Source organism: Equus caballus, chromosome 21 (genome assembly GCF_041296265.1).
Source record: "Equus caballus isolate H_3958 breed thoroughbred chromosome 21, TB-T2T, whole genome shotgun sequence".
Lineage (NCBI taxonomy): Eukaryota > Metazoa > Chordata > Mammalia > Perissodactyla > Equidae > Equus > Equus caballus.
Genome location: NC_091704.1, coordinates 25,731,222 through 25,750,265, shown reverse-complemented (window position 1 = coordinate 25,750,265; position 19,044 = coordinate 25,731,222). Strand labels below are relative to the sequence as shown.

The 19,044-nt window shown below is 57.7% G+C and overlaps 2 protein-coding genes across 2 annotated transcripts; both read left to right on the top strand.

The window, feature by feature from the left end:
• Window positions 1-6,800: 6,800 nt before the first annotated feature.
• On the top strand, window positions 6,801-10,948 carry LOC138919935 (spermatogenesis-associated protein 31E1-like). The gene is made up of 4 exons (XM_070246812.1): window positions 6,801-7,378; window positions 8,144-8,204; window positions 8,663-8,723; window positions 9,007-10,948. Exons 1-4 carry the CDS (start codon window positions 7,190-7,192, stop codon window positions 10,427-10,429), a joined length of 1,734 nt encoding a protein of 577 aa, XP_070102913.1. The 5' UTR covers window positions 6,801-7,189; the 3' UTR covers window positions 10,430-10,948.
• Window positions 10,949-14,758: 3,810 nt separating this feature from the next.
• On the top strand, window positions 14,759-18,546 carry LOC138919936 (spermatogenesis-associated protein 31E1-like). The gene is made up of 4 exons (XM_070246813.1): window positions 14,759-14,978; window positions 15,744-15,804; window positions 16,263-16,323; window positions 16,607-18,546. The coding sequence occupies exons 1-4, from the start codon at window positions 14,790-14,792 to the stop codon at window positions 18,027-18,029; spliced, it is 1,734 nt and encodes a 577-aa protein (XP_070102914.1). The 5' UTR covers window positions 14,759-14,789; the 3' UTR covers window positions 18,030-18,546.
• Window positions 18,547-19,044: the final 498 nt, after the last annotated feature.

Here is a 19,044-nt window from a genome sequence, read left to right as displayed (position 1 = left end):
ATTTTATATCTAAAAAGCATTGCTGCTACCTGCTTGATCTCCAGTTCTGCTTCCTAGGTGATTGGGACCATCCTCCGCATCCTGTATGGACTGGGGCTCTTCCTCGTGTTCTTTCCCTCCCCCAAAAGTAATTTGCCCTTACAACTAACTTACAAAAGGAGAAACATCAGGAAGGTAAGAAATCCTGGACCCAGACCCAACAGAAGAGGATTCTCTCTTCTTTTTACTGTGATTTCCACTTCTCTGGATCAAGTAGAGGGACTCCAGGGATGGGAAAGAATAGAACATCGTCCTTCTAGAGACAAGCCAGGTTGGGTGGGCAGCGGTGAGAGTGGGCACAAGAATTTCGATCCGAAGATCTCCGAGCAGGAGTCCCGGTGTGGTAGAGGGCTCCAGGGAAAGTCCCCAGGCCAGTGACCAGTGGCCATGGACGGGATGCTGAGTGGGATCTGTGGGAAGACAGGCCCTGAGCACTGGTTCCCCAGCCACCTTCCTGGGGCAGGTGTCTCAGGCGGGCCTTTTCTCTGTCCTGGTTGATCTGAGGGAAGAGCTGAGCCGCCGAGAGCCTCTGGGCAGGACCTGGAGTGGGGCTGTAGCCTCAGGAAGCAAAGTCCTCCCTGAGGAAGCTGACAAGATTCTGTCCATCTGAGAATGTGCACGTTTCTTGAGCAGAGGAACAGTGACAGAAGATCCATGCTGGTCCCACATGGGGACCTTCTTATGATCCTCAAAGAAGGAAGACAGCAAATGTCTGTTTTGTGTTCAATTATCCACTTCAAAAGTAAGTAAAAGGGAAGAAACACACCAGAGCCCCAGGAGTTCAGTGTGGACAGTCACCTTGCTCACAAACGCTGTGCGTCTGCAGCTGGTCCAGAGAGTGGAGAGGGAGCCTTGGGTCTCAGCCCCCACAGTTTCTTGTTTTTTCTCTCCTCTCAGCGTCAAGTGGAGCCGAGAGGGAGGAGCAGCAGGAGCAGGAAGAAAAGGGGAGCTTTGAAAGGTAAGCTCCTGCCATTCAGCCCTGTGCCCCAGAGCTGGCCTCCACCTCCTGTCCCTGAGCGACCAGCTCCATGGGCTCAAGGATGCCAGGGAGAGAGCCTGTCCCTCAGGAAACAGAGCCCTCAGCGAGGCTCCCGGCAAGGAGAGGAAAACCTGAGTGCTTGCCAGATGCTGTGCGGGGAACTAAGGCCCAGGCCAGCAGGCGTCCGGAACAGGGTGTTGCCCAGCAGGGGCATGTGGGCTGTGGTGGAGGTTGAAGCACTTGGTCCACGACAAACCTCAACCCATCAGCAGCCTTGCCATCCCCGTCAGGGATCCCGTGGCCTTGGGCACTGGTGCCTGGGCTCCAGAGTCTGACCTCAAACGGTCTCCCCTAAAGGCACACTGCACGCAGCCTCCTGCCAGAGCCCTAGGCCCCCGCCTTCACGGCTGTGACCCAGTGCCCTCATTTCTAGCTTACAGAGCTGGCCGGAAGGACCTGGCAGAAGTGGGGGGCCTGAGGTCCCTTTCGCCAAGGTAAGGAATCTTGCCCTTCTCTCCTGGGCTTCTTCCTCGCAGAGTCTCTGACGTGCCCCAGGGCTACAGGCAGCTTAGGGCTGAGCTGGGAGGGGAGCCATGGGGCAGGGGGTGGCAAGAGGCCTGGCGGGGAGGGACAGCAGGAGAATTCGGTGAAGTGAAGGGAGGGCCAGGGAGGGCCATGACTCTAAAGGGGCCACCCGCACCTGGCCTGGCCTGGCCTGGCCTGGCCTGCCCTGCTGTCCCAGGGCCCTCTGCTCCTGGCTACAGCTTGTGTATCATGTTTCCCGCAGCTCCCCGGGGAGGCTGTCTTCCAAGGGATGCTCCCATCGCTTGTCATCTCAAGACTGCCCTGGGGAGGCGTGCAAGACAGCGTCTGCTAGAGTCCGCCAGCCATGCGGGAAGCCTGTGCAAGGTGCTCCTCTCACCACGGCTCCAGCACTTTCCCTGGCTCTTCTGACCCGGCGCACTCTACCTTTGGCCTCCACTCTGACAGCAGAACCTCCATCGGCCTTGACCAGAACTCCACTCGGCCCTGTCGCCACGAGCTCAGCTCCGGGTCACTCGTGTTGGCCATTTCCCAACTCAGGCCACGGCCGCGTGAGCTGGCGCGTCGAGTTCCTCTCGCAGTGGCACATGATCAAGGTCTTGTTCTTCCCCGGGTCAGCGCACCTCCAGTCCCAGCAAGGGCACCTGTCCTGCCACCGACCAGTGGCCTCATTCCGGGGAGGCCCCACAAATAGGGAGGGAGAGACTGATAGCCCCTCAGTTGCCAACCCTGATGTCCAGAAGCTGCTGCTGGAGACAAACACCAGGGAAAGAATACAAACGAAGGTCTGGGAAAAAGAACAAAATGCAGGCAGTCCTCAGATGCTCGATGCACACACTATCACTTCTGGGCTGAATTTCCGGTGGGGCCTACCCCTCCTGTCCTTGGAGCCTGGAGATCTGAAAGCATGTGAGGCTCAACCTCGGCCCTTCTATGGTCCCCTTTTCCCCCTGCAGCCACCTGTGATTCTGGGGCTCACTCGAAAGCTGACTTTGCACAGTTCATGGGAAAACCTCTTGAGCCTTCTCCAGGTGACAAAGTCTTAACTTTGATAATGAAAGCATCAGTTCGCAGCCTGGCCCATCCCCTTCCTGCTCCCTCACCTGTGTGTGAGGAAAATCAGAAGTCCCCCGGAGGGACCCAACCTGGCGTTGGCAGTGGGCCCTCACAAGCCTCTCTCTTGGGACAGGAGGGCCGGCCGCCTTCTCACAGCTTCGCATTCAGCCTCTCAGAGAGAAAAGGGCAGAGTGGGACCGTCGTAGGGGCTGAGCAAGGCCGTCTAGAGTTGAGTTCAGGGTGTCCAGTGACCAGGAATGAGCCTTGGGAGGAGAGTATGGGTGGGGCCTCACCAGAGCCCTGCCGTGGGGTGGCAACACTGGAGGGCGAGTCAGGGTCCCAGTCTTGGAGCCAGGTCGGAGGAACAGGAGACGCCCTCAGGACCAAACCCCTCCAGGCCCTGCCGGAAAAAGAAGAGGTTTTTCACGTCAGCCCTCTCAGAAAAATGTTGAGACGCCTCCTGCCCTGCCTGAGGCCCAACAAGGAGGAAGCACCAGAGGAGCCCCTTGCAAAGGCAAGCCCGCGTCAGCCACCGCCCAGAGCCAGGCACGGGTCACACGCAGCTCGGCGTCGGATGGCAGGGCTGTTCAGGCGCCATCCACAGTATCATCCTTTGTCTGGGCGCTGGGAGAGAGACTGAGGGTTCGCCAAGCACTTCTGGCTTTTCTCCTGACCTCACCCTCTGTGCTGATGGTGCCTTTGAACCCCAATTTCCCCCAAATACAAGTATATTTCTCCTGAGACCTGGTGGCCTCCATCTCGCCCTGATAGGGGTAGAAGCAGGGTCAGGCTCCGCCCTCCCTGAGTGTCTGCTGTGGCTTCCAGAAGGGGCAGGGCCATGGGGGGAGGCTGACTGCAGCATGGCTCACGCGCCCTGGCCCCAACTCCCTCATTGCATGCGAAGTACCCATCACGCCATCCTTACAAAAACAAACGGAAGCTTTAGGCTATTCCCAGATGAGCAAAGCCTCTAGACCCCAGCCCAGGATGGGCCCCACCCGTCCTCTCCTGCGTTCTCTGGCCCTTGAGCTTCTGGGGCTGTAGGGAGGGGGTTTGCAGAGGCTCCGGGAAGTGTAGAGACAGAGTCACAGGTCACAGGGCGGGGAGGGGAGTGTGGGGCAGTGCTGGCCCTGAGTCCGGAGCGGGAAAGCTTGCCCCGCACCCCGAGCTCTTGGTGGGAATAGGTGACGCTGAACCAGGAGCTTCTTCTGTCGCCGCCGAAGTTGCCGTGGAGATGGGCCTGCGCAACCCTCTCGGCCCAGCGTCGCCCTCCCTCTGTCCTTGTCACAGTCTGGAAGAGCAGCGACGACCACGACTGAACTCCGGCCTCTGAGGGTGGGCAGTTGGGGAGCACAGAGGCTGCTGCGGGCCTGTCCCCTCAGCCCAGAGGAGCACAGGGCCCTGCTCTCCTGCACCTGCCTTCTCCTCCTGGGGAACGGAGCCGGGGGTGAGTGTGTGGCGGCATGATCTGATGGTGGGACACTGTGCACGTAGGCTGACCCGGGAGAAGGAGACAAAGTGCCACCAGAGTTTAACCACTTACCTACTGAAGGACAGTTTTTGGTTTTTATAATGTTGTCCCCTATGCATAAAGCTGCTATGAACTTCTGGGGAAGGTTTTTGTGTGAACCTAAATTTTTCTGCACGGTAAATATCAATGGCAATGAGTAACAAAGGCTTGAAAATGGGCCAGCCTCCAGGAACTTAGAAAGAATGCAACACGCATTAGAGGTTGAAAGGCTGAAACAGGGCAGAGAGACTAACCCTAACACCGTATCTTAGATTGAGCCATTTCCTCAGGAAAAAAATGCCGTTACCTAACGCACGACAGGTGCCGAGGACGTGGGAGGGCCAGGTATCACCACATTGAATAAAACACTGTCAGAACGTATCTGGACAGGAGACCCCTGACCTTCAACCTGTCACAAGCTCTTTGTTCTTCGTCTCCAGAGAACATTAAGTAGACAGAGATCCGCACCTGCGGAGCAGGTCCCCTGAATGAACTGGATTTCCACTTGAATTAAGAAGAAACTAGCTCATGGTTGCTGTGGACTCAAATTATTTGGGAATGAACACACAACTGCAGTTTCTCACTTGAGTACTAGCGCAGAATCGCTAGATTAAATGGTAACGGAATCCAATGAATCCCAACAGAGCAAGAAAATGTCAGTGCGTTCCTGGCCCTCCTATCGCTTCTCTATTGAACGGAAGAGAAAAGGGAACCTTTCTGAAACTCGTCTTAATATCGGAGCAGCAGGCAATTCCTGTACTTCTGTCTTCTGCTATGACAGAGATAGAAATCATCGTGTATGTCAGGGAAACAATCCAATTTCCCTAAATTTGGGGTGGGCGGTCTTTATTTAATACCAGGGGTTCCCCTCTACTATTGACACTGTTCCAGGTGGGTCAGGTTTCCCGGAAGAGCTTTCCGATTGATTTGCATTTTAAAACACATTCGCTCCTCATCCTCTCTCTGAGCTGGCAGGCAGGCCAATTCAGGGAACACGCGGGAGGCCCGAGTCATGTCAGTCCCTGACCTGGGCAGCTGGCTTTGAGGAGGCCCTGAGTCCAGAACTCTTGCGTGCGAGAGCCTGAATGTGGGACTCTGGTCACAGTCATACGCTAGCCAAGCGTCCCAATTAGGAGTCCCAGCTCCAGAAAAAGGTCTTTGTTGGACTTCAGAAGAACAAAGTTGTTTTAACTGTTGAGAAAGACGTTAAAGATCATCTTGGGGCCTGCTAAGAGAGTTACCCTGTTGCAAATTCTGCTGTGATCACACACATTCGTAAATCGGGAACGTATTTATCATGTGAAGCTAGTAAGAACAACGTAGACCTTAACGCTTTTGGTATAAGTAAGATTACCCTATTATCAGTTAAAAGAGTCTCTCTCCGTCGCTGTGTGTATGGATAGCTGTGTAATAAGTATAAACCCGGATATCTAAGCACTACCTGTCCAACGAGTCTGAAAAGTTAACACGTTGACCAAAAAGTACAATCCCTAAGTGAACCCCCAGTTCTCACTGAAAAAGGCATGTCCGATGATGTCACCAGGGAATTCCTCTAGGACTCGAAGGGCCCTCTTTCTACAGGTTCAGGCAAGACTCGAGGCTCCGGGGGCCCGGAGGGGGCAGGAAGGGGAAGGCAAGGCCAACTCTGAGAAAGAGATCGCGTGGCGGGCAAACCGGGGAGACCAGAAAGGGCTGCCTCAGACTGGACTCCAACCCGGGCCACGGACCCGGCCCCAACGTCCGCTCTCAAGAGCAGCACTTCAGCTCACTCGAGCCGTGCCCGGCTTCGGGCTGGGCCACACAGCCGTCTAAACTCTGGAAACGGAAGACGGTCTATTTCGGGCGGAATGAGAAGAAACAGGGTCAAGACGACAGAAAAGCTTAGAGAAAATGAGAATGTGCTGAATTCTCTGGTTGGAAAGGCCTGAATTGGTCTGTGCAAATGTGTCCACGCCTGCGTTATGTATGGGCGCGCGTGTGTGTGTGTCTGTGTGTGTGTGTGTGTGTGTGTGTCCAGCACGTCCCATAAGTCTTGGTGAAGGCTTTCTCACTTCAGAAGTAGAAATGCGACTAACATAAAACACATTACTGGGAGGTTTAGTTACTTAAATTTTGATTATGCTTATGTTCCGTAAGAAATGATTAGTTTCCATTTTTGGGTGAGTCGTCCTGAGTGAAGATGGCAAAGGTTGATCGAAACAATAACAACGTTCATATTCAAAGCCAAACAAGCGTAAAATAAAGTGGGACTTCCAGATTGACGAAACCAAAAGCTTGTTACGTGGACAAATGGAGTGGAGACTGGCACAACATCGATGAACCTGGCGGGCGTTACGCTCAGTGGAACAAGCCAGACAGAGGAAGACAGATACTGCCTGGGGTCGCTTAACACGTGAACTCGAAAAACGACAAAAGAAAGGTCAATTCACAGAAACAGAGAGTACAAAAGTGGTGGCCAGCGGCTGTGGAGTGGGAGGGAGAGGGAGAGGCAGGTCAAAGGGGACCAACTCTCAGCCCTGAGATCAAGGAGCTCTGAGGATCTCATGTCTGACGTGGTGACTAGAGTCGAGAACGCTGCATTCTATAACTGAGATCAGCTAAGAGAGCAGCACTTCAGTGTCCTGGCACGCACACACAGAGTCAATAAGTGAGGTGAAAACAACAGTCGGAGTTGAGGACAGAGGAGAATGAGGGTGTGAGTCCCTGGGAACTAGCTCGAATTCCTGGGAGAACTGCAGACTTTCAAAGGCCCTGAGATAGGTGGCTTCAAACCAAGAATCCAGGAGAGGCAAGGAACCGGGCGACAGCTGGCTTCCAGGTGGAAGAAACAGAAAACCAGCTAAGGTCTAGAAGGCCCAGGAGGGTGGAGGGAGGCAGTTGGAGGCCAGTTGGCGGCGCAGGGGCTGGGGTCCAATCGGCTGCCCTCCTCTCGCCTGCCCCTCCCCCCTCCCCCCTCAGGAGCCCCCGTGACACGGCCACAGTTCCACGATGAGGGCGTGGGGTTCTAATCTCCAAGTCACTCCCAGCGCTCAGTTGCCTGAGAGTAGGACTAGACTTGAGACATGGAAACTCCTATCTTACGTCTACAAAGCATTGTTGCTACCTGCTTGAGCTCCAGTGCCGCCTCCTGGGTGATTGGGACCATCCTCCGCATCCTGTATGGACTGGGGCTCTTCCTCCTGTTCTTCCCCCCCTCCCCCAAGAGGAATTCGCCCTCACAACCAACTGACAAAAGGAGAAACGTCAGGAAGGTAAGAAATCCTGGACCCAGACCCACCAGAAGACGAGTCTCTCTCCTCTTTTACTGTGATTTCCACTTCTCTGAATCAACTAGAGGGACCCCAGGGACGGGAAAGAACAGAACATCATCCTTCTAGAGACCAGCCAGGTTGGGTGGGCAGGGGGGAGAGTGGGCACAGGGATTTCGGTCCGAAGACCTCCGAGCAGGAGTCCCGGTGTGGTAGAGGGCTCCAGGGAAAGGCCCCAGAGGCCAGCGACCAGTGGCCACGGACGGGATGCCGAGTGGGATCTGTGGGAAGACAGGCCCTGAGCACCCGTTCCCCAGCCACCTCCCCGGGGCAGGTGTCTCAGGCGGGCCTTTTCTCTGTCGTGGTTGATCTGAGGGCACAGCTGAGCCCCCGAGAGCCTCTGGGCAGGACCTGGAGTGGGGCTGTAGCCTCAGGAAGCAGAGTCCTCCCTGAGGAAGCTCACACGATCCTGTACCTCTGAGAAGGCGCGCGCTTCTCGAGCAGAGGAACAGTGACAGAAGATGCACGCTGGTCCCACATGGGGACCTGCTTACGATCCTCAGAGAAGGAAGACAGCAAACGTCCATTTTGTGTTCAGTTATCCACTTCAAAAGGAAGTAAAAGGGAAGGAACACCCCAGAGCCCCAGGAGTTCAGGGTAGGCAGTCATCCCGCTCACAAACGCTGTGCGTCTGCGGCTGGTCCAGAGAGAGGAGAGGGAGCCTTGGGGCTCAGACCCCGCAGTTTCTTGTCTTTTCTCTCACCTCAGCGTCAAGTGGAGCCGAGAGGGAGGAGCAGCAGGAGCAGGAAGAAAAGGGGAGCTTTGAAAGGTAAGCAAGCTCCTGCCATTCAGCCCTGTGCCCCAGAGCTGGCCTGCACCTCCTGTCCCTGAGCGCCCAGCTCCGTGGGCTCGAGGATGCCAGGGACAGAGCCTGTCCCTCAGGAAACAGAGCCCTCAGCGAGGCTCCCGGCAAGGAGAGGAAAACCTGAGTGCTTGCCAGATGCTGTGCGCGGAACCAAGGCCCAGGCCAGCAGGCGTCCGGAACAGGGTGTTGCCCAGCAGGGGCATGTGGGCTGTGGTGGAGGTTGAAGCACTTGGTCCACGACAAACCTCAACCCATCAGCAGCCTTGCCATCCCCGTCAGGGATCCCGTGGCCTTGGGCACTGGTGCCTGGGCTCCAGAGTCTGACCTCAAACGGTCTCCCCTAAAGGCACACTGCACGCAGCCTCCTGCCAGAGCCCTAGGCCCCCGCCTTCACGGCTGTGACCCAGTGCCCTCATTTCTAGCTTACAGAGCTGGCCGGAAGGACCTGGCAGAAGTGGGGGGCCTGAGGTCCCTTTCGCCAAGGTAAGGAATCTTGCCCTTCTCTCCTGGGCTTCTTCCTCGCAGAGTCTCTGACGTGCCCCGGGGCTACAGGCAGCTTGGGGCTGAGCTGGGAGGGGAGCCATGGGGCAGGGGGTGGCAAGAGGCCTGGCGGGGAGGGACAGCAGGAGAATTCGGTGAAGTGAAGGGAGGGCCAGGGAGGGCCATGGCTCTCAAGGGGCCACCCGCACCTGGCCTGGCCTGGCCTGCCCTGCTGTCCCAGGGCCCTCTGCTCCTGGCTACAGCTTGTGCATCTTGTTTCCCGCAGCTCCCCGGGGAGGCTGTCTTGTAAGGGGTGCTTCCATCGCTTGACATCTCAAGCCTCCCCTGGGGAGGCGTGCAAGACAGCGTCTGCTAGAGTCCGCCAGCCACGCGGGAAGCCCGTGCAAGGTGCTCCTCTCACCACGGCTCCAGCACTTTCCCTGGCTCTTCTCACCCAGCGCACTCTACCTTGGGCCTCCACCCTGCCAGCAGAACCGCCCTCGGCCCTGACCACCACTCCACTACGCCCTGTTGCCACGAGCTCGGCCCCAGCTCACTCGTGTTGGCCATTTCCCAACTCAGGCCACGGCCGCGTGAGCTGTCGCGTTGAAACGTTCCCCTCCCGCTGGAACACGATCCAGGTCTTGTTCTTCCCCGTGCCGTCGCACTTCGGGTCCCAGCAAGGGCCCCTGTCCTGCCACCCACCAGTGGCCTCATTCTGGGGAGGCCCCACACATAGGGAGGGAGAGACCGACAGCCCCTCAGTCGCCAACCCTGACGCCCAGAAGCTGCTCGAGACAGACATCACGGAGAGCATGCAAACGGAGGTCTGGGAAGAAGAACAAGACGATCCACGCACTCCTCAGATGCTCCCAGCACACACTATCACGTCTGGGCTGAATTTCCGCTGGGGCCTACCCCTCCTGCCCTTGGGGCCTGCAGCTCTGGAAGCATGTGAGGCTCAACCCTCGGCCCTTCCACGGTCCCCTCTGCCCCCCGCAGCCACCTGTGATTCTGGGGCCCCCTCGAAAGCTGACTCTGCACACTTGACGGGAAAACCTCTTGAGCCTCCTCCGGGTGACCAGGTCTTAACTTGGACGACCAAACCATCAGTTCCCAGGCTGGCCCGTCCCCTCCCTGCTCCCTCACCTGTGTGTGAGGAAAATCAGAAGGCCCTGGGAGGGACCCTACCTGGCGATGGCAGTGGGCCCTCAGAAGCCTCTCTCTCGGGACAGGAGGGCCGGCCGCCTTCTCCAACCTTCCCACGCGGCCTCTCAGAGAGAAAAGGGCGGGGTGGGACCTTCGTGGGGGCCGAGCAAGGCCGTCGGGGGCCGACTTCAGGGTCCCCCGTGGCCAGGGAAGAGCCTCGGGAGGAGAGCAGGGGTGGGGCCTCACCAGAGCCCTGCCGCGGGGTGGCAACACTGGACGGGGAGTCAGGGTCCCAGTCTCGGAGCCAGGTCGGGGACGTGGGAGACACCCTCGAGACCAAACCCCTCCAGCCCCCGCCTGCAAAGGAAGAGGATCCTCGCGACAGCCCTCTCAGAAAAATGTTGAGACGCCTCCTGCCCTGCCTGAGGCCCAACAAGGAGGAAGCACCAGAGGAGCCCCTCGCAAAGGCAAGCCCGCCTCAGCCACCGCCCAGAGCCGGGCACGGGTCACACACAGCTCGGCGTCGGATGGCGGGGCTGTTCAGGCGCCATCGACAGTGACATCCTGTGTCTGCGTCCTGGGAGGGAAACTGAGGCTGGCCGAGAACTTCTGGCCTCCCAGCAGAAGCATCGCAAAACCCATTTCAGGCCTGGCAAGCCGGACATACCTGTCACCACGACGTTCCCTCCTCCCCAGAGCAGAGGAGAACAATCACAGAGGACAGTCCCCAACCCACCTCCAGGGACCACAACTGTCCGAATACGAGGGGATGGATCAGAGCAGGCATGGCGACGGGACCCTGCCATCCGGGCAGCCGCGGTCCCCGGCCAAACCCTGCCAGCCTGGGCTGAGGGTGGCAGCTGCCTCAGCCAATCCATTACCCGCCACGCTCTCCTCAGATATGCCTCTCCCGGGATGAGCAGACTGTGCCTGACACAGCTTTCCTCGTAGGAACGCTTCTCTGCCCGAACGGGCAAGCGGACGAACAGAAAACCTGGTTTTGCTCCTTATCCCACCCTCCGTGCTAATGCTGTCCTCCTACCCCAATTTTCCCCAAATACACTTGTTTTCTCCCTAGAGGTCGTGGCTTCTGTCTGTGCCCTGCTAGGGGGAAAGAACGGGGTCAGGCTCCGCCCTTCCTGAGCGTCTGCTTTGGCTTCCAGAAGGGACAGGGCCATGGGGGGAGGCCGACTGCAGCGTGGCTCACCTGCCCTCGCCCCAGCTCCCCCATTGCACCTCAAGTCCCCATCACACCGTCCTTACAAAAACCAATGGAAGCTTTGGGCTCTTTCCAGATGAGCAAAACCTCTAAGACCCCAAGCCCACGATGGGCCCCGCCTGTCCTCTCCTGCGTTCTCTGGCCCTTGAACTTGTGGGGCTGTAGGGAGGGGCTTTGCAGAGGCTCCAGCAAGCGTAGAGACAGGCTCACAGGTCACAGAGTGGGGAGGGGAGTGTGGGGCAGTGCTGGCCCTGAGTCCGGAGGGCGAGGAAGCTTGCCCTGCACCCCGAGCTCTCGCTGGGAATAGGTGAGGACGCTGCCCCGGGAGCTGCTCCTCTCCCTGCTGAAGCGGCCGTGGAGATGGGCCTGCGCATCCCTCTCGGCCCAGCGTCCCCGTCCCTCTGTGCTTGTCACAGTCTGGAGCAGCAGCGACAAGGATGGCTGCGCTCCCGGCTCTGAGGGCGGGCGGGTGGGGAGCACGCGTGCTGCTGTGGGCCTCACCCCTCTGCCCAGAGGAGCTCAGAGCCCTGCTCTCCTGCCCCTGCCTTCTCCTCCTGGGGAACGGAGCCGGGGGTGAGTGTGTGGGGTCACCACCTGACGGTGGGTGGGACACTGTGCGCCTAGGGTGGGACGCCGGGGAAGGAGAATAAAGTGCCACTAGAGTTTAACCGCTTACCTACCGGATGACATTTTTTGATTTTTACGATTTCACCCCTTAGAAATAAACCTGCCATGAGCTTCTCTGTGAAGGCTTTTGGGTGAACTGAAATTTGCCTGCCCAGTAAGTATCAATGGCAGTGATGGTGTGAAAATGAACCCGCCTCCAGGATCTCACAAGCAAATGCAACACGGGTTAGAGGCTGAAAGGGCGAAACAGGGCAGAGAGAGTAAACCTAACACGGTATCTTGGATTTGAGCCATTTCCTCAGGAAAAAAATGCCGTTACCTAACGCACGACAGGTGCCGAGGACGTGGGAGGGCCAGGTATCACCACATTGAATAAAACACTGTCAGAACGTATCTGGACAGGAGACCCCTGACCTTCAACCTGTCACAAGCTCTTTGTTCTTCGTCTCCAGAGAACATTAAGTAGACAGAGATCCGCACCTGCGGAGCAGGTCCCCTGAATGAACTGGATTTCCACTTGAATTAAGAAGAAACTAGCTCATGGTTGCTGTGGACTCAAATTATTTGGGAATGAACACACAACTGCAGTTTCTCACTTGAGTACTAGCGCAGAATCGCTAGATTAAATGGTAACGGAATCCAATGAATCCCAACAGAGCAAGAAAATGTCAGTGCGTTCCTGGCCCTCCTATCGCTTCTCTATTGAACGGAAGAGAAAAGGGAACCTTTCTGAAACTCGTCTTAATATCGGAGCAGCAGGCAATTCCTGTACTTCTGTCTTCTGCTATGACAGAGATAGAAATCATCGTGTATGTCAGGGAAACAATCCAATTTCCCTAAATTTGGGGTGGGCGGTCTTTATTTAATACCAGGGGTTCCCCTCTACTATTGACACTGTTCCAGGTGGGTCAGGTTTCCCGGAAGAGCTTTCCGATTGATTTGCATTTTAAAACACATTCGCTCCTCATCCTCTCTCTGAGCTGGCAGGCAGGCCAATTCAGGGAACACGCGGGAGGCCCGAGTCATGTCAGTCCCTGACCTGGGCAGCTGGCTTTGAGGAGGCCCTGAGTCCAGAACTCTTGCGTGCGAGAGCCTGAATGTGGGACTCTGGTCACAGTCATACGCTAGCCAAGCGTCCCAATTAGGAGTCCCAGCTCCAGAAAAAGGTCTTTGTTGGACTTCAGAAGAACAAAGTTGTTTTAACTGTTGAGAAAGACGTTAAAGATCATCTTGGGGCCTGCTAAGAGAGTTACCCTGTTGCAAATTCTGCTGTGATCACACACATTCGTAAATCGGGAACGTATTTATCATGTGAAGCTAGTAAGAACAACGTAGACCTTAACGCTTTTGGTATAAGTAAGATTACCCTATTATCAGTTAAAAGAGTCTCTCTCCGTCGCTGTGTGTATGGATAGCTGTGTAATAAGTATAAACCCGGATATCTAAGCACTACCTGTCCAACGAGTCTGAAAAGTTAACACGTTGACCAAAAAGTACAATCCCTAAGTGAACCCCCAGTTCTCACTGAAAAAGGCATGTCCGATGATGTCACCAGGGAATTCCTCTAGGACTCGAAGGGCCCTCTTTCTACAGGTTCAGGCAAGACTCGAGGCTCCGGGGGCCCGGAGGGGGCAGGAAGGGGAAGGCAAGGCCAACTCTGAGAAAGAGATCGCGTGGCGGGCAAACCGGGGAGACCAGAAAGGGCTGCCTCAGACTGGACTCCAACCCGGGCCACGGACCCGGCCCCAACGTCCGCTCTCAAGAGCAGCACTTCAGCTCACTCGAGCCGTGCCCGGCTTCGGGCTGGGCCACACAGCCGTCTAAACTCTGGAAACGGAAGACGGTCTATTTCGGGCGGAATGAGAAGAAACAGGGTCAAGACGACAGAAAAGCTTAGAGAAAATGAGAATGTGCTGAATTCTCTGGTTGGAAAGGCCTGAATTGGTCTGTGCAAATGTGTCCACGCCTGCGTTATGTATGGGCGCGCGTGTGTGTGTGTCTGTGTGTGTGTGTGTGTGTGTGTGTCCAGCACGTCCCATAAGTCTTGGTGAAGGCTTTCTCACTTCAGAAGTAGAAATGCGACTAACATAAAACACATTACTGGGAGGTTTAGTTACTTAAATTTTGATTATGCTTATGTTCCGTAAGAAATGATTAGTTTCCATTTTTGGGTGAGTCGTCCTGAGTGAAGATGGCAAAGGTTGATCGAAACAATAACAACGTTCATATTCAAAGCCAAACAAGCGTAAAATAAAGTGGGACTTCCAGATTGACGAAACCAAAAGCTTGTTACGTGGACAAATGGAGTGGAGACTGGCACAACATCGATGAACCTGGCGGGCGTTACGCTCAGTGGAACAAGCCAGACAGAGGAAGACAGATACTGCCTGGGGTCGCTTAACACGTGAACTCGAAAAACGACAAAAGAAAGGTCAATTCACAGAAACAGAGAGTACAAAAGTGGTGGCCAGCGGCTGTGGAGTGGGAGGGAGAGGGAGAGGCAGGTCAAAGGGGACCAACTCTCAGCCCTGAGATCAAGGAGCTCTGAGGATCTCATGTCTGACGTGGTGACTAGAGTCGAGAACGCTGCATTCTATAACTGAGATCAGCTAAGAGAGCAGCACTTCAGTGTCCTGGCACGCACACACAGAGTCAATAAGTGAGGTGAAAACAACAGTCGGAGTTGAGGACAGAGGAGAATGAGGGTGTGAGTCCCTGGGAACTAGCTCGAATTCCTGGGAGAACTGCAGACTTTCAAAGGCCCTGAGATAGGTGGCTTCAAACCAAGAATCCAGGAGAGGCAAGGAACCGGGCGACAGCTGGCTTCCAGGTGGAAGAAACAGAAAACCAGCTAAGGTCTAGAAGGCCCAGGAGGGTGGAGGGAGGCAGTTGGAGGCCAGTTGGCGGCGCAGGGGCTGGGGTCCAATCGGCTGCCCTCCTCTCGCCTGCCCCTCCCCCCTCCCCCCTCAGGAGCCCCCGTGACACGGCCACAGTTCCACGATGAGGGCGTGGGGTTCTAATCTCCAAGTCACTCCCAGCGCTCAGTTGCCTGAGAGTAGGACTAGACTTGAGACATGGAAACTCCTATCTTACGTCTACAAAGCATTGTTGCTACCTGCTTGAGCTCCAGTGCCGCCTCCTGGGTGATTGGGACCATCCTCCGCATCCTGTATGGACTGGGGCTCTTCCTCCTGTTCTTCCCCCCCTCCCCCAAGAGGAATTCGCCCTCACAACCAACTGACAAAAGGAGAAACGTCAGGAAGGTAAGAAATCCTGGACCCAGACCCACCAGAAGACGAGTCTCTCTCCTCTTTTACTGTGATTTCCACTTCTCTGAATCAACTAGAGGGACCCCAGGGACGGGAAAGAACAGAACATCATCCTTCTAGAGACCAGCCAGGTTGGGTGGGCAGGGGGGAGAGTGGGCACAGGGATTTCGGTCCGAAGACCTCCGAGCAGGAGTCCCGGTGTGGTAGAGGGCTCCAGGGAAAGGCCCCAGAGGCCAGCGACCAGTGGCCACGGACGGGATGCCGAGTGGGATCTGTGGGAAGACAGGCCCTGAGCACCCGTTCCCCAGCCACCTCCCCGGGGCAGGTGTCTCAGGCGGGCCTTTTCTCTGTCGTGGTTGATCTGAGGGCACAGCTGAGCCCCCGAGAGCCTCTGGGCAGGACCTGGAGTGGGGCTGTAGCCTCAGGAAGCAGAGTCCTCCCTGAGGAAGCTCACACGATCCTGTACCTCTGAGAAGGCGCGCGCTTCTCGAGCAGAGGAACAGTGACAGAAGATGCACGCTGGTCCCACATGGGGACCTGCTTACGATCCTCAGAGAAGGAAGACAGCAAACGTCCATTTTGTGTTCAGTTATCCACTTCAAAAGGAAGTAAAAGGGAAGGAACACCCCAGAGCCCCAGGAGTTCAGGGTAGGCAGTCATCCCGCTCACAAACGCTGTGCGTCTGCGGCTGGTCCAGAGAGAGGAGAGGGAGCCTTGGGGCTCAGACCCCGCAGTTTCTTGTCTTTTCTCTCACCTCAGCGTCAAGTGGAGCCCAGAGGGAGGAGCAGCAGGAGCAGGAAGAAAAGGGGAGCTTTGAAAGGTAAGCAAGCTCCTGCCATTCAGCCCTGTGCCCCAGAGCTGGCCTGCACCTCCTGTCCCTGAGCGCCCAGCTCCGTGGGCTCGAGGATGCCAGGGACAGAGCCTGTCCCTCAGGAAACAGAGCCCTCAGCGAGGCTCCCGGCAAGGAGAGGAAAACCTGAGTGCTTGCCAGATGCTGTGCGCGGAACCAAGGCCCAGGCCAGCAGGCGTCCGGAACAGGGTGTTGCCCAGCAGGGGCATGTGGGCTGTGGTGGAGGTTGAAGCACTTGGTCCACGACAAACCTCAACCCATCAGCAGCCTTGCCATCCCCGTCAGGGATCCCGTGGCCTTGGGCACTGGTGCCTGGGCTCCAGAGTCTGACCTCAAACGGTCTCCCCTAAAGGCACACTGCACGCAGCCTCCTGCCAGAGCCCTAGGCCCCCGCCTTCACGGCTGTGACCCAGTGCCCTCATTTCTAGCTTACAGAGCTGGCCGGAAGGACCTGGCAGAAGTGGGGGGCCTGAGGTCCCTTTCGCCAAGGTAAGGAATCTTGCCCTTCTCTCCTGGGCTTCTTCCTCGCAGAGTCTCTGACGTGCCCCGGGGCTACAGGCAGCTTGGGGCTGAGCTGGGAGGGGAGCCATGGGGCAGGGGGTGGCAAGAGGCCTGGCGGGGAGGGACAGCAGGAGAATTCGGTGAAGTGAAGGGAGGGCCAGGGAGGGCCATGGCTCTCAAGGGGCCACCCGCACCTGGCCTGGCCTGGCCTGCCCTGCTGTCCCAGGGCCCTCTGCTCCTGGCTACAGCTTGTGCATCTTGTTTCCCGCAGCTCCCCGGGGAGGCTGTCTTGTAAGGGGTGCTTCCATCGCTTGACATCTCAAGCCTCCCCTGGGGAGGCGTGCAAGACAGCGTCTGCTAGAGTCCGCCAGCCACGCGGGAAGCCCGTGCAAGGTGCTCCTCTCACCACGGCTCCAGCACTTTCCCTGGCTCTTCTCACCCAGCGCACTCTACCTTGGGCCTCCACCCTGCCAGCAGAACCGCCCTCGGCCCTGACCACCACTCCACTACGCCCTGTTGCCACGAGCTCGGCCCCAGCTCACTCGTGTTGGCCATTTCCCAACTCAGGCCACGGCCGCGTGAGCTGTCGCGTTGAAACGTTCCCCTCCCGCTGGAACACGATCCAGGTCTTGTTCTTCCCCGTGCCGTCGCACTTCGGGTCCCAGCAAGGGCCCCTGTCCTGCCACCCACCAGTGGCCTCATTCTGGGGAGGCCCCACACATAGGCAGGGAGAGACCGACAGCCCCTCAGTCGCCAACCCTGACGCCCAGAAGCTGCTCGAGACAGACATCACGGAGAGCATGCAAACGGAGGTCTGGGAAGAAGAACAAGACGATCCACGCACTCCTCAGATGCTCCCAGCACACACTATCACGTCTGGGCTGAATTTCCGCTGGGGCCTACCCCTCCTGCCCTTGGGGCCTGCAGCTCTGGAAGCATGTGAGGCTCAACCCTCGGCCCTTCCACGGTCCCCTCTGCCCCCCGCAGCCACCTGTGATTCTGGGGCCCCCTCGAAAGCTGACTCTGCACACTTGACGGGAAAACCTCTTGAGCCTCCTCCGGGTGACCAGGTCTTAACTTGGACGACCAAACCATCAGTTCCCAGGCTGGCCCGTCCCCTCCCTGCTCCCTCACCTGTGTGTGAGGAAAATCAGAAGGCCCTGGGAGGGACCCTACCTGGCGATGGCAGTGGGCCCTCAGAAGCCTCTCTCTCGGGACAGGAGGGCCGGCCGCCTTCTCCAACCTTCCCACGCGGCCTCTCAGAGAGAAAAGGGCGGGGTGGGACCTTCGTGGGGGCCGAGCAAGGCCGTCGGGGGCCGACTTCAGGGTCCCCCGTGGCCAGGGAAGAGCCTCGGGAGGAGAGCAGGGGTGGGGCCTCACCAGAGCCCTGCCGCGGGGTGGCAACACTGGACGGGGAGTCAGGGTCCCAGTCTCGGAGCCAGGTCGGGGACGTGGGAGACACCCTCGAGACCAAACCCCTCCAGCCCCCGCCTGCAAAGGAAGAGGATCCTCGCGACAGCCCTCTCAGAAAAATGTTGAGACGCCTCCTGCCCTGCCTGAGGCCCAACAAGGAGGAAGCACCAGAGGAGCCCCTCGCAAAGGCAAGCCCGCCTCAGCCACCGCCCAGAGCCGGGCACGGGTCACACGCAGCTCGGCGTCGGATGGCGGGGCTGTTCAGGCGCCATCGACAGTGACATCCTGTGTCTGCGTCCTGGGAGGGAAACTGAGGCTGGCCGAGAACTTCTGGCCTCCCAGCAGAAGCATCGCAAAACCCATTTCAGGCCTGGCAAGCCGGACATACCTGTCACCACGACGTTCCCTCCTCCCCAGAGCAGAGGAGAACAATCACAGAGGACAGTCCCCAACCCACCTCCAGGGACCACAACTGTCCGAATACGAGGGGATGGATCAGAGCAGGCATGGCGACGGGACCCTGCCATCCGGGCAGCCGCGGTCCCCGGCCAAACCCTGCCAGCCTGGGCTGAGGGTGGCAGCTGCCTCAGCCAATCCATTACCCGCCACGCTCTCCTCAGATATGCCTCTCCCGGGATGAGCAGACTGTGCCTGACACAGCTTTCCTCGTAGGAACGCTTCTCTGCCCGAACGGGCAAGCGGACGAACAGAAAACCTGGTTTTGCTCCTTATCCCACCCTCCGTGCTAATGCTGTCCTCCTACCCCAATTTTCCCCAAATACACTTGTTTTCTCCCTAGAGGTCGTGGCTTCTGTCTGTGCCCTGCTAGGGGGAAAGAACGGGGTCAGGCTCCGCCCTTCCTGAGCGTCTGCTTTGGCTTCCAGAAGGGACAGGGCCATGGGGGGAGGCCGACTGCAGCGTGGCTCACCTGCCCTCGCCCCAGCTCCCCCATTGCACCTCAAGTCCCCATCACACCGTCCTTACAAAAACCAATGGAAGCTTTGGGCTCTTTCCAGATGAGCAAAACCTCTAAGACCCCAAGCCCACGATGGGCCCCGCCTGTCCTCTCCTGCGTTCTCTGGCCCTTGAACTTGTGGGGCTGTAGGGAGGGGCTTTGCAGAGGCTCCAGCAAGCGTAGAGACAGGCTCACAGGTCACAGAGTGGGGAGGGGAGTGTGGGGCAGTGCTGGCCCTGAGTCCGGAGGGCGAGGAAGCTTGCCCTGCACCCCGAGCTCTCGCTGGGAATAGGTGAGGACGCTGCCCCGGGAGCTGCTCCTCTCCCTGCTGAAGCGGCCGT

Bases quoted from the DNA above. Each gene is read 5' to 3' on its own strand.
- LOC138919936 (XM_070246813.1), top strand. From the start codon at position 14,790: ATGGAAACTCCTATCTTACGTCTACAAAGCATTGTTGCTACCTGCTTG. The intron at 14,979-15,743 runs GTAAGAAATCCT...CTCTCACCTCAG, and splicing joins AAAGGAGAAACGTCAGGAAG to CGTCAAGTGGAGCCCAGAGG. The intron at 15,805-16,262 runs GTAAGCAAGCTC...CCTCATTTCTAG, and splicing joins GAAAAGGGGAGCTTTGAAAG to CTTACAGAGCTGGCCGGAAG.
- LOC138919935 (XM_070246812.1), top strand. From the start codon at position 7,190: ATGGAAACTCCTATCTTACGTCTACAAAGCATTGTTGCTACCTGCTTG. The intron at 8,205-8,662 runs GTAAGCAAGCTC...CCTCATTTCTAG, and splicing joins GAAAAGGGGAGCTTTGAAAG to CTTACAGAGCTGGCCGGAAG. The intron at 8,724-9,006 runs GTAAGGAATCTT...TGTTTCCCGCAG, and splicing joins CTGAGGTCCCTTTCGCCAAG to CTCCCCGGGGAGGCTGTCTT.